This window comes from Natator depressus, chromosome 21 (assembly GCF_965152275.1).
Source record: "Natator depressus isolate rNatDep1 chromosome 21, rNatDep2.hap1, whole genome shotgun sequence".
Taxonomy (NCBI): Eukaryota; Metazoa; Chordata; order Testudines; family Cheloniidae; genus Natator; species Natator depressus.
The window spans coordinates 16212436-16232239 of NC_134254.1; the positions used below are offsets into that span (position 1 = coordinate 16212436).

Sequence of the window (19804 nt, forward strand, 5' to 3'; positions counted from 1 at the left end):
GACCCCTCCCTCTCTGTTTACCCTCAGGCTCCTGGTCTCCACCCCTCAAGACACGTCCAGGGCTCTTCCCTGGCCTTCCTTTCTCCACAGAGATGCCTTGTTGATAGTGTGGACCTTGGACAGACCTTCTTGGTTTAGTTGTGAGGACAGCACCTCCCTTGTTCTCCTGACAACCAGCAAATACAGATCCCAGCAACTCAGCCTCCCCCAAACCCCAGCACAGGCGGGGCAAAGCACCACAGGGGTGCCTGGAGATTATACAGAAGCCTTGGCTTCTCCATCAGGGGTTTAGTAGCACTGCAGATTGGGGGGAGGGCTGGCCTCAGACTGCAGACCGTGTCCCACACCCTCTGTCCTTCTCCTCCCACTGCCCCTCCCCATAACACTCACCCTCACCTCCCCCATCCCTGCCCCTTCCCACTCTTATTTGCCCCTCCTATTCTTTCCCCCTCACTCTCCTGTGGCTAGAGTAGTCAGGACAGGGTTAAACTAATCACAAAAGGGAAGGGTAAAAAGAGCAAAGATATGAGTGCTCAGCACAAAAATCAAGATGTTGAGAACAAAATGAATCAAGGCACTAAAGGGCAGAAGAGAATAAATTCTTGAATTTGCCTATACATGGATGCTAGAAGCCTGGGTAACAACAAGAGGAATTGGAACTGTTCATTTATTCCATCTAGTTAATATTACTGAAACCTGGCGGGATGATTCACATGACTGTAATGTTAAAACCAATTGTTATAACCTCTTTAGAAAGGATCAGGTGGGCAGAAGCGGAGGGGGAGTGGCACTCTATGTCAAAAATGGTATTATCTGTTTCCGAGTCACTGATCACTGGGAAGATAATGATCTTGAATGCTTATGGATCAATGTTCTAACAGAGAAAGCACAAGATGGGGTATTCATTGGTGTCTGCTACAGATCATCAAATCACACCAGGGAACAGGATGACCACCTCTTCACACACCTATCTATAATGTGTAGGGAAAAAACCATGGGGACTTCAATTTGAGTGACATCTGCTGGAGGTCTCATGCTGTCAGTACGAAAACATTCTTGGAATTTCTAAACATTATAGAGGACAATTTCCTAACTCAAAAAGTGTTGCAGCCAACACGGGGGAACTCTACATTAGACCTTGTCCTGCCAGATAAAGAGGAACTGATCACAGAACTAAAAGTTAATGGTAGCTTAGGTACAAGTGATCAAGACTTGTTCACATTTATAATGTACAAGCAGAATAAAATCCAGACCAGTAATATATAAATACTTGACGCTTGAATAGGGTCGGTTTCACAAAGCTGAAAACAATTATGAGCTAAAACAGCTGGGAGGAAGGATTTAATCAGAAAAATGTGAATGATAATTGGGAATCATTTAAGGACACCTTACTAGATGCTCTAAAAGCCACAATCCCACAATGAAGGAAGAAGGTTCTTCTGATGTGCTGGTTAAAAAACCAACCTGGTACAGAGGGTAAGCGAAGGGAGCTGTAAAAAACAAAAAAACAAAAAACCCAACAACAAATGGAAGAAAGGGGAAGTTGATAGTAAAAAATCATAGAACTGGAAGGGACCTCAAGAGATCATCTAGTCCAGTCCCCTGCACTCATGGCAGGATTAAGTATTATCTAGACCATCCCTGACAGGTGTTTGTCCAAACTGCTCTTAAAAATGTCCAATGTTGGGGATTCCACAACCTCCCTAGGCAATTTATTCCAGTGCTTAACCACCCTGACAGTTAGGAAGTTTTTCCTGATGTCCAACCTAAACCTCCCTTGCTGCAATTTAAGCTCATTTCGTCTTGTCCTATCCTCAGCGGTTAAGAAGAACAATTTTTCTCTCTCCTCCTTGTAACAACCTTTTATGTACTTGAAAACTGTTCTCATGTCCCCTCTCAGTCTTCTCTTCTCCAGACTAAACAAACCCAATTTTTTCAATCTTCCCTCATAGGTCATGTTTTCTAGACCTTTCATCATTTTTGTTGCTCTTCTCTGGCCTTTCTCCAATTTGTCCACATCTTTCCTGAAATGTGGCACCCAGAACTGGACACAATACTCCAGTTGAGGCCTAATCAGCGCGGAGTAGAGTGGAATAATTACTTCTCGTGTCTTGCTTACGATACTCCTGCTAATACAGCCCAGAATGAGGTTTGCTTTTTTTGCAACAGCGTTATACTGTTGACTCATATTTAGCTTGTGATCCACAATGACCCCCAGATCCCTTTCCACAGTACTCCTTCCTAGGCAGTCATTCCCCATTTTGTATGTGTGCAAGTGGAGTACTTTGCATTTGTCCTTCTTGAATTTCATCCTATTTACTTCAGACCATTTCTCCAGTTTGTCCAGATCATTTTGAATTATAATCCTATCCTCCAAAGCACTTGCAACCCCACCCAGCTTGGTATCATCTGCAAACTTTATAAGTGTGCTCTCTATGCCATTATCTAAATCATTGATGAAGATATTAAACAGAACTGGACCCAGAACTGATGCCTGTGGGATCCCACTTGTTACGCCCTTCCAGTATGACTGTGAACCACTGATAACTGCTCTCTGGGAATGGTTTTCCAAATATAAATCAGAAGCTAGGAATTGTAGAAAATTGATAAGGGAAGCCAGGGGACACAAGAAGACCTCTATGGCCAACAGAGTTAAGGACAATAAGGAGTTTTTAAAATATATTAGGAAGAAACAAAATGTGGACAATGGTATTGGTCCATTACTAGATGGAAATGGTAGAATTATCAAGAATGCAGACAAGGCAGAAGTGTTCAATGAATATTATTGATGTTGTAGCAATTGTCTATGGAAAAAATCCCAAGGCTTGCCCTCCCCCCCCACCCCAACATCAAACGCTTGATTACAGGTGTGTTAGTCAGTGTGACAAAGTTCCTCCTCTATCTTGGTGGGTCTTGCACTTATTGGCGGATTTGCTCACCTTGGAGCTTCACGGCAGCGCTCAGTTTGGCTGTTTTCATGAGCCCACAGTCCAGGTCAACTCCTCCTGTGTCTGACCAGGAGTTGGGAGGTTTGGGGGGACCCGGGCCCGCCCTCTACTCCGGGTTCCAGCCCAGGGCCCTGTGGTATGCAGCTGTTTAGAGTGCCTCCTGGAACAGCTGTGCAACAGCTACAACTCCCTGGGCTACTTCCCCATGGCCTCCTCCCAACACCTTCTTTATCCTCACCATAGGACCTTCCTCCTGGTGTCTGATAATACTTGTACTCCTCAGTCCTCCAACAGTCCACGTTCTCACTCTCCGCTCCTAGTGCCTCTTGCTCCCAGCTCCTCACACGCACACCACAAACTGAAGTGAGCTCCCTTTTAAACCCAGGCGCCCTGATTAGCCTGCCTTAATTGATTCTAGCAGCTTCTTGATTAGAACACCTGCAGCCAATCAGCCTGTCTGTCTTGTCTCCAGAAGGTTCCCAATTGTTCTGGAACCTTCTCTATTACCTTACCCAGGGAAAAGGGACCTACTTAACCTGGGGCTAATATATCTGCCTTCTATCACTCTCCTGTAGCTATCTGGCCCGACCCTGTCACATCAGAAACTAGATTTTTGATTCAAAAATTCTGTTAAGTTTTTCATTATTTGCTGTGGGGCAGGGCACTTTTCAACCTTCCTTGGAAATCATTTGAGAAACTCTGTTTGCCTTCTCTGAACAGCCCAGCGCTGCACTGCCCCCAGACCAGCCTGTGTGCAGGGACCAGAGTGACCCAGCCCTGGCCAGAACCCAGACTGCTCCTGGCTTCGTCACAGCATATCAAGGAGCAGGAACCAGTTGACCTTAAGCTTCTGCCTGTTATCCAGACCTCTGTGAAGCGTCCATAGCCACGGGGGAAGTGGATGCATTGTAAATGGGTGGCCAGCAGGCAGATCTCCCCTCCAGGAGCACTAGAGGTTCAATGTGCCAAAAGTTCACTCCCATCGCTCCTCTGCATAGACATGCTCAGATCTGGCACCGGACCTCCTGCTCTGAACCTCGTGTGCCAAGATGAGAGAGGGTTGTCATGGTGTTGGATAGATGCTGGCAGCAGAACCTTGGATCCTTTTCTATTAGCTGCCTTTTCCTCCAATACATGTTCTCTTTCCTCTATCAACACTAAGTCTGCCAGGTTACTTGGCCACTGTGATTTATTGCTCAATGTTATGGGAGCCTGCTTAGTTTTTCAACCTACTCTATGATGCAGTGTGTGTGGGAGAGATTTTATTGTAACAGCCTCAGAGATGCTGCTGAAGGGGATCAGCTGAGCAAGGACTTTGGGAGTGGGGGCCACTTTTGGTGGATCCAGGCGCATTCAGTTCCCCATCATCTCTGGCAACATCATGATTCTTGCTGCCAGGGAGAATCGAGCTGGATTCAATTCCGCTTAGTGTGTTGGCCGAGTTACCAGCTAAAGGTCAATGCCAGTGTCTTCACTGCAGTGGATGCTTGAGGCAGCAGAGAGAGCTCAGCTTGGCAATACCAGACAGAAGCTAGAAACTGAGCTGGGGAATGAGCTGAGGCGGGGGAATAAAACCAGTTCAGGAAACTCATCTTTACAGTCACTGGTCTAATCACTAACACACCGTAACAGGCAGCCGCCACCTGAGTGCCCCCTCAAGGCCAGGGCAGCTAACCAGTATCCTGCCTCAGTTTCCCTTCTTTAGAGCTCCACCCATCCAAAGTCCTTAGAACATTTACCTTCAGGGTCTAGTTTATTTACATACAATTCAAAACACTCAGTGCTTGTGCTCCCCCCAGGACAGGATCCTCCCATGCCCCTGGGACACTCCCAGCCCTACCTGGCTGGAGTCTTTTGGTCCCTGTGTCTCAAACTCGCCTACAACCTCCTGCTCTCTACAGAGCGTTCTTCTTCCCTGCAGCTTCACTATAGCACAGCTTCCTCTCAGCCATGCTGGCTGTTCCTACAGGGCAGCTGCCCTCTCTCAGGCCCGATTGAGAGGCTGTTCATGAGGCACAGATGAGCTGGACCAGTTTCCTATTAAAGGGCCCAGTCCATTCTGTGACACCCTTTGATGGAAGATAGAGATTTTAAAGCCAGCAAACAGAAGTGGCTAGGGTTGGGAGCATATGCGATAAGCAGAGCCTAGCCTACCTCCAGCCGGAATAAGCTTCACATGAAGCAGTGTAGACAGAGAAGGAGGCAGACAGCCAGAACAAGGGAGTGGCAATATTCAGATATGGAGGATGCGGTCTTCTTCTTCTTCTATGTCAAGAGTAGCAGAGTGTATCGCTATGATGCTGCCTTCGTATTTGCAAATTGGGCATTGAGTTGTTATAGGTTCCATGGTCTGTTCTGGGTGGCCACAGCCGCACTCTGGAGAATTTTTAATTTTCCATTTGTGCATCAAGGATCCGCACCTGCCATGGTTTGAGTGGATGCAGTTTAGGGTTTGCCATAAGCTTCGTGGAAGATCGAAGCCAAGCACATCCCTCAGCCCTCGCGGCTTCCCGCAGCCCCCATTGACCTGGAACAGTGAACCGCGGCCAGTGGGAGCTGCGATCGGCCAAAACTGTGGACGCTGCAGGTAAACAAACCGTCCCAGCCCTCCAGTGGATTTCCCTGATGGGTTGCGTGCCAAAAGTTGCCGATCCCTGATCTAGACCATGGGACATCAAGGTAGATGAGAGCCTGGTAAATGGGACAATTTAAAGGTATTTCAGATGTCTCATTATGCTGCTTATGCCGCAAACGCTGTATTTTATTGCAAAATTATTCCAGCCCCAGCAGATTCCATATAAATCTGTTATAATAAAATAAAATAAAATAAAATAAAAAACGGGCATATTAGATGGTCTCGTTCCCCTGGAGTCTGCCAGATTAGTGCTTGCTTGGGGGGCCCCCCACACAGACTGTTTTATACTGAGATGACCCAAGGACATACAAAAAGACACGATCACGATAAATCACATAACCCTTTTCTCTCAGTTCCTCACCTAGCTTACTATTAGATTAAAAGGGCCAAGAGTTCTCAGACATTCTGGTTTACTTTCCACCATTTTTGCTGTTTCCTTTTTTGCACCTTGCTTCCTGCAGACTAGACCAATCGGTTTCACTTTGTTTCTAAAAGTTTTTAGTTTTTCTGATGCTACCAGAGATTCTTGAATCCCACTCTAGGGGTAAACTATTGTTACCAACTAGTGCAGGGGTGGGCAAACTACGGCCCGGGGACCACACCTTCAGATGTTTTAATCTGGCTTTCGAGCTCCTGCTGTGGCTTTGCATGGCTCTCAGAAACAGCGGCATGTCCCCTGTCTGGCTCCTACACATGGGGCAGCCAGGGAGTTCCGTACGCTGGCTCCACCCCAAGCACCACCCCCACAGCTCCCATTGGCTAGGAACTGTGGCCAATGGGAGCTGCAGGGGCGGCGCCTGCAGACCAAGCAGCGCACAGAGACGCCTGGCCGCACCTCCGCGTAGGAGCCAGAGTGGGGACATGCCACTGCTTCCAGGAGCTGCTTGAGGTAAGCGCCACCCAGAGCCTGCACCCCGACCCCCTCCCACGCCCCAACCCCAGCCCTGATCCCCCTCCCCTCCTCGAACCCTCCTGCACCCCCAACCCCTCATCCCCAGCCCCACTCCAGAGCTTGCACCCACAGCTGGAGCCCTCACCCCCCCACCCCAACCCCCTGCCCCAGCCCAGAGCACACTCCTGCACCCTGAACTCCCCATTTCTGGCCCCACCCCAGAGCCCTCACCCCCTCCTGCACCCCAGCCCCTAATGTCATGAGCATTCATGGCCCGCCCTACAATTTCCATACCCAGATGTGGCCCTTGGGCCAAAAAGTTTGCCCACCCCTGAACTAGTGGAATTACTCCTTTAGCTCACGGAGGTGAGAAGTTGGTGCTTCCTGCCCATAGGGGTAATGTAAAGGGAAATAGCTCTCTCCTCTGATGATCTAATCTACCTCTTTGTGTGTCTGATCCAGCTCCTAGTGAAGACAGTGGTAAAAGTCCCATTGGTTCCAGGAGAGCAGGATTGGGCTCTAAGTGCTTGAAATCTTTAAATGAACACAGGATGTGATTCAAAGCCTCATCTAAAACATGGCATCACTAGTCGCAGAGCGCTCCTAAAACAATGCCTGGGCATTGGTTCATCGCTGACTCAAAAGCAGATCTCGTGATCTCCAGTTTGGGAGACATTTGGGGGTTTTTTTGGAATCTGGGTTCACTCTGGAACAGAATGAAACCAAATTTGCCAACATTTCTTTGCAAATTAAAAAAATTCATTTCAGAAATACTTAAACAGGGTGTTTCTAAAATGAAATGAGACACTGACATTGTTGTTGATTACAGAACTGCTATTGAATAAATACTAGCTATGAAAATGAGAAGACAGTCAGTTTCACCGAGCAGCTGCCTGCGCTCCCCGGGTCTGTGGCTTCAGGGCAGCCCTGCCATACAGGCTATCCCTGGGCCAGAGACCCCAGGGCTTCTGGACTCCCAGCCTACCTGGCTCTCTGGGCTGCCCAACTCCTGAGCTGGTGTAACCTTTGGGTGGGCTAGAGTTCACTTCATTGCCCATCTCCAGTGCCTTAAAAAGAACACCCAACTCCCACAGAAAGTAGCTGGAGACCCAGAGTTCAGTCTCTAAGGATTTTCAGCAAGGATTGCACCAGGTCAACCTCCCCACATTCAAGTCCCAACAGGAACTAAAGAAATAAATTTAATTAAATAACTTTATTATTTGTTTCTTTACCACAAGATTTTATAATTTAATGTTTACAGCATGACATGGCTATTTTATAATCCACAGACATTACCTTCACAGGTTTCAGAGTCCCAGACGTGTTCGTCTGTATCCGTAAAAAGAAAAGGAGGACTTGTGGCACCTTAGAGACTAACCAATTTATTTGAGCATAAGCTTTCGTGAGCTACAGCTCACTTCATCGGATGCATTCAGTATTTTCCACTGAATGCATCCGATGAAGTGAGCTGTAGCTCACGAAAGCTTATGCTCAAATAAATTTTAGTCATTACCTTCACAGTTTTACATAAACACAAAGAAAAATTAAAATCTGAACAGTTCAATCCCCACAGAAATAGTGAGAAGAAACAAAGTTCCCAAAAGCTTAGGTTTTGTTTACCTAAGTCTCCATTAGAGTCTTTGATCACCAAATCTAGACAGTCTGCTGAGTCTAAAACATCATCTTCCCTCCACTTGCTTGTAGGAATCTTCAGTTGGATCCATGCTCTTCCTCTGCTGAAATCACTGCTAGCCAGTCAGCTGACTGATTAACCAACCACTCAGTTACCTGTCTAGAGTTAAAGAAAACCCGGTTACAAGAAAATACACAACTGAGAATAGCAAACTAGAAATGACTCCTTCCCCATTACTGCATTGAAAGAAAAGTTGGCAACTCAGACGAGTTGAGAGAATGTAACTAGAACAGTTTGGCTAAAATCAAAACAACATTCAAAACATACAATTAAAATAGAAGTTATTTTCCCTCCCAATTTCACCTGGCTATAATTAGCATTTCCCAGGCTTCCAGCTGAGGGTTCACAATATCACTAACCTGCTGCAAAATCCTTCCGAGGCAGGGACAGCAGCCTGCTTCCTGCTCCTGGGCTCAGCTTCTCCCAACTCACCCAGGGCACCTGGCCTTCTGCAAAGCAGCTGCCCTGCCCGCTCGCCCTCCTGGAGTCTGACCCCAGCAACAGGGAACCTATGGGAGCAGACCCAAAACTACCACCCCCAAGTCCAGAAGCTTCCGGATGTGGAGTGCTTAATCTGCCTCGCAACAGCATCCATGGCCGCCGCCTTCGCACCCAAGCTCAGCCGGAGCCTGGTGAGCCCGGACCCGCACCACGGCCCCGGGATTCATTCCCAGGGCCCAGAACCTCTTCGCCAAGACCTACCCCGAGATCTGCAAGGAGGCCAGGAGTGACTTTGCCAGGCAGCGGCTGAGAGCCGCAGGCCAGGAGCAGGAGCTGCAGAACGCAGGGTGGCTGCCCCAGGGCACCAAGGGCAAACTCCTCACTGCCAAGTACAGGACTCCGGTCCCGGCAGGCCTGGCAGCAGCTGCCCCGTATGTATCGCCCTTCGCCTTCCAACCGCAGGGCTCCCCCTACTCCATGGAGGACAACAACCCCCACAAGTGCTTCATCTCGGGTTTCACCGGCTTTGTGCCCCGTGCCCGCTTCCTGATCGGGGCAGGCTACCCGCTGACTCCCCACCGCGCCCTGGTGGAGTTTGGCCAGAACAGAGGAGCCGGCCTGAGGCCGGGAACGGCAGCACGGTCCTTCCTCCGCTGCTGAAGTCGTACTCCACAGACGTGGGGCCGCTGCCCCACTACGCAGGCTACCTCCCAGGCTACAAGTTCCAGTCTGGCCACACCTATGGGCAGCTTACCCACAACGCCCTGGGGCTGAGCACCATGGAGAAGCAGATGGCTGACTAGCGGCCTGGGCTGGACCGGTTCCTTCCCAGAGCTGTTTGGAGCCTGCCCCGCCGTGTGCACGAGCAAAAAAGAGAAGGAGCCGCAAAAAACAACAACAACAGAAAAAACCAGTGACCAGACACAACTCACTCCTACCTGCCCCCAATGGGCCTCTTAAAGAGATATCTCCCTATTAGGCACGAGTAACACTGGCAGAGAGTCTGGAAGCCCTGGGTTCCCTGGCTGTTGGTGGGACTGCCTTGGGGCCACAGACCCTGGGAGCCAGGCTCCCAGCTCCATGGAAAGGAATTGGAAGCTCTGAGCCCCTGCTTGAGCCAGGGCACTCAGGGTTTCTAGGCTACCGCTCCACAGCAGGGAGCTTGGCTGAGCTAGGAGCCTAGCCAGCTTGGAGAGCCCTAGCTCCAGCCCAGCTCTGGGGGCTGGCAAGCTCCCTGCTGCAGATCAGGGAATGTAACAGCTGTGAGAACTCCTCCTCCAGCCAGGCTCTCTGCTGTGGGGCTGTCCACCCTGCAACACCAGCAGTTTTCCATGGAAACCTGCCTATGTTTTGTTGAATCTGCAACACTTTGAATAAAACATTTTGCTCCAGCAAATTGGCATTTTCCAACTAAACTAAGTTTCCCACTCACCGTACTTGGAAGCCCTGTCAATCCTAGACACATTAATTACTAGCGTTACAGCAATTGCTATCAATGGTTCAGCTGCACGGGCAGTAGCAACAACATGAGCGCTAGAGCAGACAGGCTGTCTTAACCACGGTGTCTGGAAAACCACCTCTGAGCGATTTTCCATGACATGGTGGTAATAACTCCTTTGAGCCCTGCCTGCGTTCGTGCCTTAGTACCTGCTGCTGCTGGACCATTCTTCATAGTGTAGAAACACCTAGGTGGATGTCATGTTCACGAGGGGTGTTCTGGTGCAGTTTATTCCTGGCCTGCTCCTCACAGGAGTCTCAAATCTCTCCCCAGTTGCACAGAAATGGTGGACTGAGAAGTAGCTTGTGTATCTGTTGGGAGTTCTTACTGTGCGAAGCAGCTGCCAGGATGCGAGGTTCTAACGTAACTCAGCAAGGCAATATGGACTGGTGTGGAGAAAGCGCTCCATCAGCGACAGTTCCGACGAGGGCCCTTTGACTCAACCGTTGATGGATACTCCGGAACCTGACCCCGAAACCCGACTACTCGTGAGGAAGACCGACGAGCGTGACGGCCTCTCGTTGTCCGCCCCTGTGGAGGAAGGCAACCACGGCTCGGGGGAGTCACTGATGGACAAGGTAAATGGCAAAGACGTCGCTCAGATAAATGAAAGATTAAGAAGGGACGGTCGAGGATGGGGTGTAATGGGGTTAGGAACCGACCCGGGGTTGCGTAAATCTAAAAAAAAGCGGGGGGGGGCTTACACTGTTTATTTTCTGAAAAATTTCTCAACTGCTCAACAATGCCTTTCTAGAGGCATTTGAGACTTTATACATAAGGAGCCCTGTGGGAGTAAATATATCATGCATCAGCTGTTTTTGCTCATGTCTGAGACACAGATTTCAAGAGGAAAATCCAGAAAAGGACAAAATGGAAGAATGAACCAGCTCAGACTCCCTAATGGTAAGAGTCATGGCATCAGTTTTCACAGGTGGCTGTAAAAGGTCGTGTTAAACCAGGCGAGTAATAAAATTTGTCAGTATGAATGTGTCCCCTCCATACTCGTGTTAGTAAAAGACGGTACCAGTAACAGTCATGTCTACGCAAATGGTTCTGTTAAAGAAAATATATTACACTCCCGGGGAAGTTGGGAGTTTCGGCGGGGTGAACCCTCTTTTTCAAGTGGCCAAAAAGCATAGTAAAACTTTAAACAGAAGACAGGTAATAGCTTGGCCTTCAGACCAGTATGCTTACACTTTACCATCTTTCTCACCCACACCTATGTATTTACTTAAAACACAAAACCTCATAAAATAACCAAACCAATATGCAAAATATATTTACTGGGCTTCATCCATCCACCAGCCGTTGATGCTGGTCAATTTTCCTTTTCAGCTGTCTCTTTCCTTTTTCTTTTGAGTTTGTTTACCCTCTGGTGTAAGAATCTCTTGTGCCGTACTGTGAAGCAAACAACATTATTATTATGAAACGGTCTTGTAAACTTAACAAAATGAAATACTCATTAGGGTGTTTTTCTATTTAAAAAGTCATAGCTTTAAAACAAAATAATCCATTTTAGGCTGTACAACAAACACAGGTTTTGAGTTTATTTCTAACACTTTAAAAAAAACAACACCACGAACATTTTCAAAAACACATCTCATTTTGAAGAATAAAAACCAAACTGCTTTAAAATCAACTTTTAAAATTCCTTTTAAAACACATTTTGCACAGAAACTCCCTGTTAGTTTGAAACACACCAAACCAATAGTTTGCAGCCATATACTTTTTTTAAAAAACACATGTATGTTACACACACACACACCAGCAGTTTAAAACACCAAACCAACAGTTTGCAACAAAATATTTTTAAACACCCACATTTATCTCTAGCTTAGGCCCCTGAATCTCTAACAATTTAAACATTAAAGCCAACTCTTTTAAGAAGACAAACAACCCCATTTAAAAAAAAACAAAAAACCTCTCTTTTTTTTTGCAGAACAAAAACCAAACTGCTTTGAAAAACCAACTTTTAAAAACCATTTTGCACAGAAACCCCTGTTAGTTTGAAACACACCATACCATCAGTTTGCAGCCATAAAACCCCAGCAGTTTAAAACCAACGGTTTGCAACAAAATACTTTTCAATACACCCACATGCATTTAAAAGCCAATTGCAGAAAGTTACCTTCTACCACAGGATAAAGGGTTGCTGTAACATGGTTGTTCTGTTCCCCCCTATGTATGTTTGGGCCTTTGGGTTAAAGAACAAGCAAACATTTTAGTTACTATTACCCCCAAATACATATGCAACCTGTGTAATACCAGAAGGTTTTTGTTGTTGTTTTGTTTTGTTTTGTTTTTGGTAATTTAACAGTATTAAGCTCAACTGTAGTTCAAAATGTTTTTCACCTTGGCCTGATGGTGAAATGCAGCTTAAAGTTACTAGTTCCATGCTAAACAGATCACACTGCAATAACGATAGGTACCATTATTTAGTAAGGACAGCATGGCCAAAGAGTGACATTATATAATATATATTTTCAGAGTTAAAAACAGGGAGGATACCTCCTCTTGCAGTCCAGCAGCAATTCAATTCATGATAGTTTCTGTTGAAAGAGGACAGTCTCCAAAAAATGGAGGTTTTTATACCATCCAAGCTCTTTGTTTCAAACAGACTTCAAAAGTCTGTAGTTAGCAGGTTGATTTGATCATCACAACTCCGAATTAATAGATACTTAAGGACTGTAGGTCCTTCTCCCCTAACATTCCTTTTTGTGATCTGGGGTGGGGGAATTAAGTTGTATGCACAACTGGGCTGCTTTTGGCTAATTTTTTTTCTTTTTGTTAAAATACATTTTTCTGTAGGGCCTTCTTACAGTATTAAACAGTAAATCACCATACACAAGAATCCTTAACGTTACTGTACCCATTCCTAAGTGTGGGGCCCCTTGCAGATATCAATGAATGTCTTGGGGCTTGTTTGTTTTTTAAACATGTTTCTTTCATGCTTAAAGTTTGGGGGCTGTTTCTGAAATAAAATGGATGTATCACAACCATAGTAAGCACCCTACAAATACCCACAGCTTTTAAATGTTTGATTGTCTTCAGAGCAAATGCTTGTTCTGAAGTATGGTGGAGGTTTGTGAACTCTTGAAACATTTCAGTTTTGGGTTAGACCCTCGTTTATTTTTGTAAATATATTATTATTATGACTTTTTATTGCGAGAAAGAGTGACCCATAGCATTCAACCTACTCCTGGGTTATATTTAAACGGTCCAATAGCGTTCAACCAACTCCTGGGGTCATATTTAAACTGTCCAATAGCGTTCAACCAACTCCTGGGGTCATATTTAAACTGTCCAATAGAGTTCTACCAACTCCTGGGGTCATATTTAAACTGTCCAATAGCGTCTGTGGACTCCTGAGGTTTTATTTCATTTCATATTAATCAGAGCTCATCATCCTGGATTATCTGGATTAAGTTTAGAAGTGTGAGCACCAAGGGTGATGTCGTGGTGGGAGTCTGCTATAGACCACCGGACCAGGGGGATGAGGTGGACGAGGCTTTCTTTGGCAACTCACAGAAATTACTAGATCGCAGGCCCTGGTTCTCATGGGAGACTTCAATCACCCTGATATCTGTTGAGAGAGCAATACAATGGTGCACAGACAATCCAGGAAGTTTTTGGAAAGTGTAGGGGACAATTTCCTGGTGCAAGTGCTGGAAGAACCAACTAGGGGCAGAGCTCTTCTTGACCTGCGGCTCACAAACTGGGAAGAATTAGTAGGGGAAGCAAAAGTGGATGGGAACCTGGGAGGCAGTGACCATGAGATGGTCGAGTTCAGGATCCTGACACAGGGAAGAAAGGAGAGCAGCAGAATACGGACCCTGGACTTCAGAAAAGCAGACTTTGACTCCCTCAGGGAACAGATGGGCAGGATCCCCTGGGAGAATAACATGAGGGGGAAAGGAGTCCAGAAGAGCTGGCTGTATTTTAAAGAATCCTTATTGAGGTTACAGGGACAAACCATCCCGATGTGTAGAAAGAATAGTAAATATGGCAGGCGACCAGCTTGGCTTAACAGTAAAATCCTTGCTGATATTAAACACAAAAAAGAAGCTTACAAGAAGCGGAAGATTGGACAAATGACCAGGGAAGAGTATAAAAATATTGCTCGGGCATGCAGGAGTGAAATCAGGAAGGCCAAATCACACCTGGAGTTGCAGCTAGCAAGAGATGTTAAAAGTAACAAGAAGGGTTTCTTCAGGTATGTTAGCAACAAGAAGAAAGTCAAGGAAAGTGTGGACCCCTTACTGAATGAGGGAGGCAACCTAGTGACAGAGGATGTGGAAAAAGCTAACGTACTCAATGCTTTTTTTGCCTCCGTCTTCATGAACAAGGTCAGCTCCCAGACTTCTGCACTGGGCAGCACAGCATGGGGAGGAGGTGACCAGCCCTCTGTGGAGAAAGAAGAGGTTCGGGACTATTTAGAAAAGCTGGACGAGCACAAGTCCATGGGCCGGATGCGCTGCATCCGAGAGTGCTAAAGGAGTTGGCGGATGTGATTGCAGAGCCATTGGCCATTATCTTTGAAAACTCATGGCGATCGGGGGAAGTCCCGGACGACTGGAAAAAGGCTAATGTAGTGCCCATCTTTAAAAAAGGGAAAAAGGAGGATCCTGGGAACTACAGGCCAGTCAACCTCACCTCAGTCCCTGGAAAAACCATGGAGCAGGTCCTCAAGGAATCAATTCTGAAACACTTAGAGGAGAGGAAAGTGATCAGGAACAGTCAGCATGGATTCACCAAGAGCAAGTCATGTCTGACTAATCTAATTGCCTTCTATGACGAGATAACTGGCTCTGTGGATGAGGGAAAAGCGGTGGACGTCTTGTTCCTAAGCTTTTGACACGGTCTCCCACAGTATTCTTGCCAGCAAGTTAAAGAAATATGGGCTGGATGAATGGACTATAAGGTGGATAGAAAGTTGGCTAGATTGTCGGGCTCAATGGATAGTGATCAATGGCTCCATGTCTAGTTGGCAGCCAGGATCAAGTGGAGTGCCCCAAGGCTTGGTCCTCGGGCCGGTTTTGTTCAATATCTTCATAAATGATCTGGAGGATGGCATGGACTGCACCCTCAGCAAGTTTGCAGATGACACTAAACTGGGAGGAGAGGTAGATATGCTGGAGGGTAGGGATAGGATACAGAGGGCCCTAGACAAATTAGAGGATTGGGCCAAAAGAAATCTGATGAGGTTCAACGAGGACAAGTACAGAGTCCTGCACTTAGGACAGAAGAATCCAATGCACCACTGCAGACTAGGGACCGAATGGCTCGGCAGCAGTTCTGCAGAAAAGGACCTAGGGGTTACAGTGGACGAGAAGCTGGATATGAGTCAACAGTGTGCCCTTGTTGCCAAGAAGGCCAATGGCATTTTGGGATGTATAGGTAGGGACATTGCCAGCAGATCGAGGGACGTGATCGTTCCCCTCTATTCGACATTGGTGAGGGCTCATCTGGAGTACGGTGTCCAGTTTTGGGCCCCACACTACAAGAAGGATGTGGAAAAATTGGAAAGAGTCCAGCGGAGGGCAACAAAAATGATTAGGGGACTGGAACACATGAGTTATGAAGAGAGGCTGAGGGAACTGGGATTGTTTAGTCTGCGGAAGAGAAGAATGAGGGGGGATTTGATAGCTGCTTTTAACTACCTGAGAGATGGTTCCAGAGAGGATGGTTCTAGACTATTCTCAGTGGTAGAAGAGGACAGGACAAGGAGTAATGGTCTCAAGTTGCAGTGGGGGAGGTTTAGGTTGGATATTAGGAAAAACTTTTTCACTAGGAGGGTGGTGAAACACTGGAATGCGTTACCTAGGGAGGTGGTGGAATCTCCTTCCTTAGATATTTTTAAGGTCAGGCTTGACAAAGCCCTGGCTGGGATGATTTAGTTGGGGATTGGTCCTGCTTTGAGCAGGGGGTTGGACTAGATGACCTCCTGAGGTCCCTTCCAACCCTGATATTCTATGATTCTATGATTCTAAGAACTGAAAAGGAAAATTCACCAGCCTCAACGGCTGATGAAAGGATGAAGCCCAGTAAATATATTTTGCATATTGGTTTGGTTATTTTATGAGGTTTTGTGTTTTAAGTAAATACATAGGTGTGGATGAGAAAGATGGTAAAGTGTAAGCATCTTGGTCTGAAGGCCAAGCTATTACCTGTCTTCTGTTTAAAGTTTTACTGTGCTTTTTGGCCACTTGAAAAAGAGGGTTCACGCCGCCGAAACTCCCAAATTCCCCGGGAGTGTAATATATTTTCTTTAACAGAACCATCTGCGTAGACATGACTGTTACTGGTACCGTCTTTTACTAACATGAGTATGGAGGGGACACATGCATATTGACAAATTTAAACAAGTTTTATTACTCGCCTGGTTTAATACCACCTTTTACGGCCGCCTGTGAAAATTGATGCCATGACCCCTACCATTAGGGAGTCTGAGCTGGTTCATTCTTCCATTTTGTCCTTTTCTGGATTTTCCTCTTGAGATCTGTGTCTTAGACATGAGCAAAAACAGCTGATGCATGACATATTTACTTCCACAGGGCTCCCGATGTGTAAAGTCTCAAAGGCCTCTAGAAAGGCATTGTTGAGCTGTTGAGAGATTTTCAGAAAATAAACAGTGTAAGCCCCCTCACTGCTTGTTTTTAGATTTACGCAACCCCGGGTCGGTTCCTAACCCCATTACACCCCATCCTCGACCGTCCCTTCTTAATCATTCATTTACCTGAGCAACATCTTTTCCATTCACCTTGTCCCCGGTGACTCACTCGCTGGCAGTGTTGCAGCCAGACAGCGGTCGGCCACCCCTGGGTCACTTCCCAGGTCCCTCTCAGGGTGTACTTGGCTCTGCAGAGGATCATCCTGGTCATTGGGGAAGAAGGCCTCTGTCAGCGCTTACAGCTCCTCCCCACTTGGGTCTGTAAATGGCCTTGGCCAGTCCTGGGCTCCCTAGGGGTCTGCAGCAGCCTCCCGGCTCAGGAGCTCACAGGAGGCATCTCTGTCCCTTTCTGCAGCTTCCCATTGTCTCCTCTCTGCTTCTTCTGGCTTGTGTGGGGTTATTTTCATGCTTGTCTGCTGCCTAGCTACAGGGAAACTGCGCAGCTGCATGGTTTAGCGGTTGACACTCAGGAGCAGGGAGTTGAGGCTTTGGGGTTCTGTTCCCAGCTCTGCTGTTGTGTGACCTGGGGGAGTCCCTGACCTCCTCGGTTTCCCTGCGAGTTAGTGGGCGATAATGATCCAGACCTGCTTTTGAACTCTGTGGATGAAAGACCTTTTATAGGGATCAATATAACTGGAGTTTCAGCCACCAGGTGCCTGGGATTTCTTCTCCCTCCTCTTCCTCACACTGTGCTTCCTCATCCCTTGCCAGCTCCATGGCCAGAAAGAGCCCCTGCCCCTCCACCCCCATGCATAGCACCTGCTGGCTCTGCCAAGCTCTCTCCCACCATCACTGCCAGCCAGGACTCTGGGGGGGACAAGGCTGTGGTGCTGGCCACAGGGATTGACCAGTACCTACAGGAGCTCTTCCACCACCTGACTTTCAACTGCCAGGACCTCCTGCCTGGATTGGGCTTCCAGCTCCTGTGCTCTGTGCTGGGGCTGGCAGGCAGAGCTGCATCCCCGAGGAGCTGGTGTCCCACACCTTCCACACGCTGTTCTATGCGACTACTTCTGCCTCAGGCCCCAGCTGGGTGGCTGCCGGTCTGGGTGGAAACGGAGCACCTGGGGAAGCCGATCTGGCTGCAGGCATGCTGGGAGAAGGGCATCTCCTTTGACCTCCCGGGGAGTGGAGCGGAGCCTAGTAGAACCCACATATCCTGCAGACCTGGCTCCATCCTCAGGTAAGAGGATCCGCACAGCTGTGCGAGGGATGGCCCAGAGTGCACAGGTAAGGGGCTGGGAAGGGGAGGGAGCCCAGGGAGACAGCGGCTGGGGTGGGAGCACAGCAGGTGGTTGAGAGAAGGGTTCCATGGGCTCCTTTCTTCTCCTCCCCCCCCCGCCCTCCCCCAATCCCCATTCTCTGGCTTTGGCCAGGATTCGCTTCTGACCCCTTCCCCACCCCAGGGTTAGGGACCTAAAAGAAACCACAATACACATATGGGGTGGGCCAGGGCACCCCAATTCTCCCATCCCTTAACTGACAAAGAAGACTTACCTATCCTGGGAACCCCCACTCCTTTATCTAGGCTCCAACAAGCACCTCTGTAGGTGCTGCCCAGAGACAGAATATCTAATTCCCCACCTGGGTACAATTGCCAGTGTGCGCTCCCCCTCCATCTGTGCCAAACTGCACCTTCATAGGGGGAGGGGGGCATGCTGGGACACTCTGGGAATGAGGTTTGAAAGAGACTATTCTGCATGAAAACGTCACTATCTCTCGAAGCCTCAGTTCCATTCAGGCAGCCAGGAAGGAGTAAGAGTCTGTTTCATAAGCCTCCTGGAATTCCAGAAGTTAGCTGGTTTTTTGGCTGTTCACTTCCTCCTTGTTGGGAAAGGTACAGTCCAGTTGTTTACCGCTGCTTTTCACTGCATTTGTATGCCACAAAAACTCCCTTTGTGTTTAAATACAAATCAAAGGGTACAGTGTATTATTTATTGTTTGAAAACATTATTTTCCATGCTCAGTTGTAAAACGTTTTTGGAAGAAACCCAGAGGAATACTGCATTGAGGCCGATTAAACAAATGTTAGAATGGATAGGCTAATATGCATGTGTTATCACTGCCCTCTCCTGGAATAGACCAGAACTGCTGAGTTGTAAACCACAGGTCCTGCAAATCCACTAGCTAACAGGGGTTCTCCTTTTGCTCAAGTGGTAGGGGCCTGTGTTTTTGGAGCAAGAGGATCAGGATTTATTCTTGCTGTCCTTGTCAATGTTAAATGACCACACCTAGTACAGCATAATGACAACCGCCAGGCGCTCAGATACTGCAGCAAAGGTGCTCAGCAGGAGTTACCTGCTCGTACCTGGAAAGACAGAACCCGAAAGTCTTAAGGGACCAGCATTTTGTTACAACAGATTGAAAACTCAAATGCAGTTTTGAAACATTATGGTCAGAAAAATAAAGATATCTGAGAGATCTGGGTGAGGGAAGGAACTAAGAATTAAAATTCCAGTAAGAAACTTGAAACAGCTGACCTAAAGCTAAACCCAACAGAAGCCCAGGTTAAAACAATTCTAACTTTCATATAGTGTGATGGACAATAGCCACCTTTTATTGATGAGTGCAACAGAAGGGAAGACAAAGAACTGGCGTCATCCAGGCATCTCAAAGGCATCGCATCCATATTGCCTTGCTGAGTTACGTTAGAACCTCGCATCCTGGCAGCTGCTTCGCACAGTAAGAACTCCCAACAGATACACAAGCTACTTCTCAGTCCACCATTTCTGTGCAACTGGGGAGAGATTTGAGACTCCTGTGAGGAGCAGGCCAGGAATAAACTGCACCAGAACACCCCTCGTGAACATGACATCCACCTAGGTGTTTCTACACTATGAAGAATGGTCCAGCAGCAGCAGGTACTAAGGCACGAACGCAGGCAGGGCTCAAAGGAGTTATTACCACCATGTCATGGAAAATCGCTCAGAGGTGGTTTTCCAGACACAGTGGTTAAGACAGTGTCATAATCATATAGTTAAGGGTAGCATAAAATCCCTCCTTTACCTGTAAAGGGTTAAGAAGCTC

General features: G+C 47.4%; 2 protein-coding genes across 2 annotated transcripts in view; one reads left to right on the forward strand and one right to left on the reverse strand.

The window, feature by feature from the left end:
* Positions 1-5614: 5614 nt before the first annotated feature.
* LOC141975824 (ciliary microtubule inner protein 2B-like) lies at positions 5615-9412 on the forward strand. Its single transcript, XM_074936486.1, is given in 3 exon segments — positions 5615-5627; positions 8806-9219; positions 9222-9412. Coding segments are annotated over 3 exon segments (618 nt in total).
* INAVA (innate immunity activator) overlaps positions 7981-19804 on the reverse strand; it is a 46845-nt gene continuing 35021 nt past the window's right edge. Inside the window, exon 11 of the mRNA XM_074936327.1 lies at positions 7981-8267. The gene's annotated coding sequence lies outside the window, so the exon portion shown is untranslated. The remainder of the gene's footprint in view (positions 8268-19804) is intronic.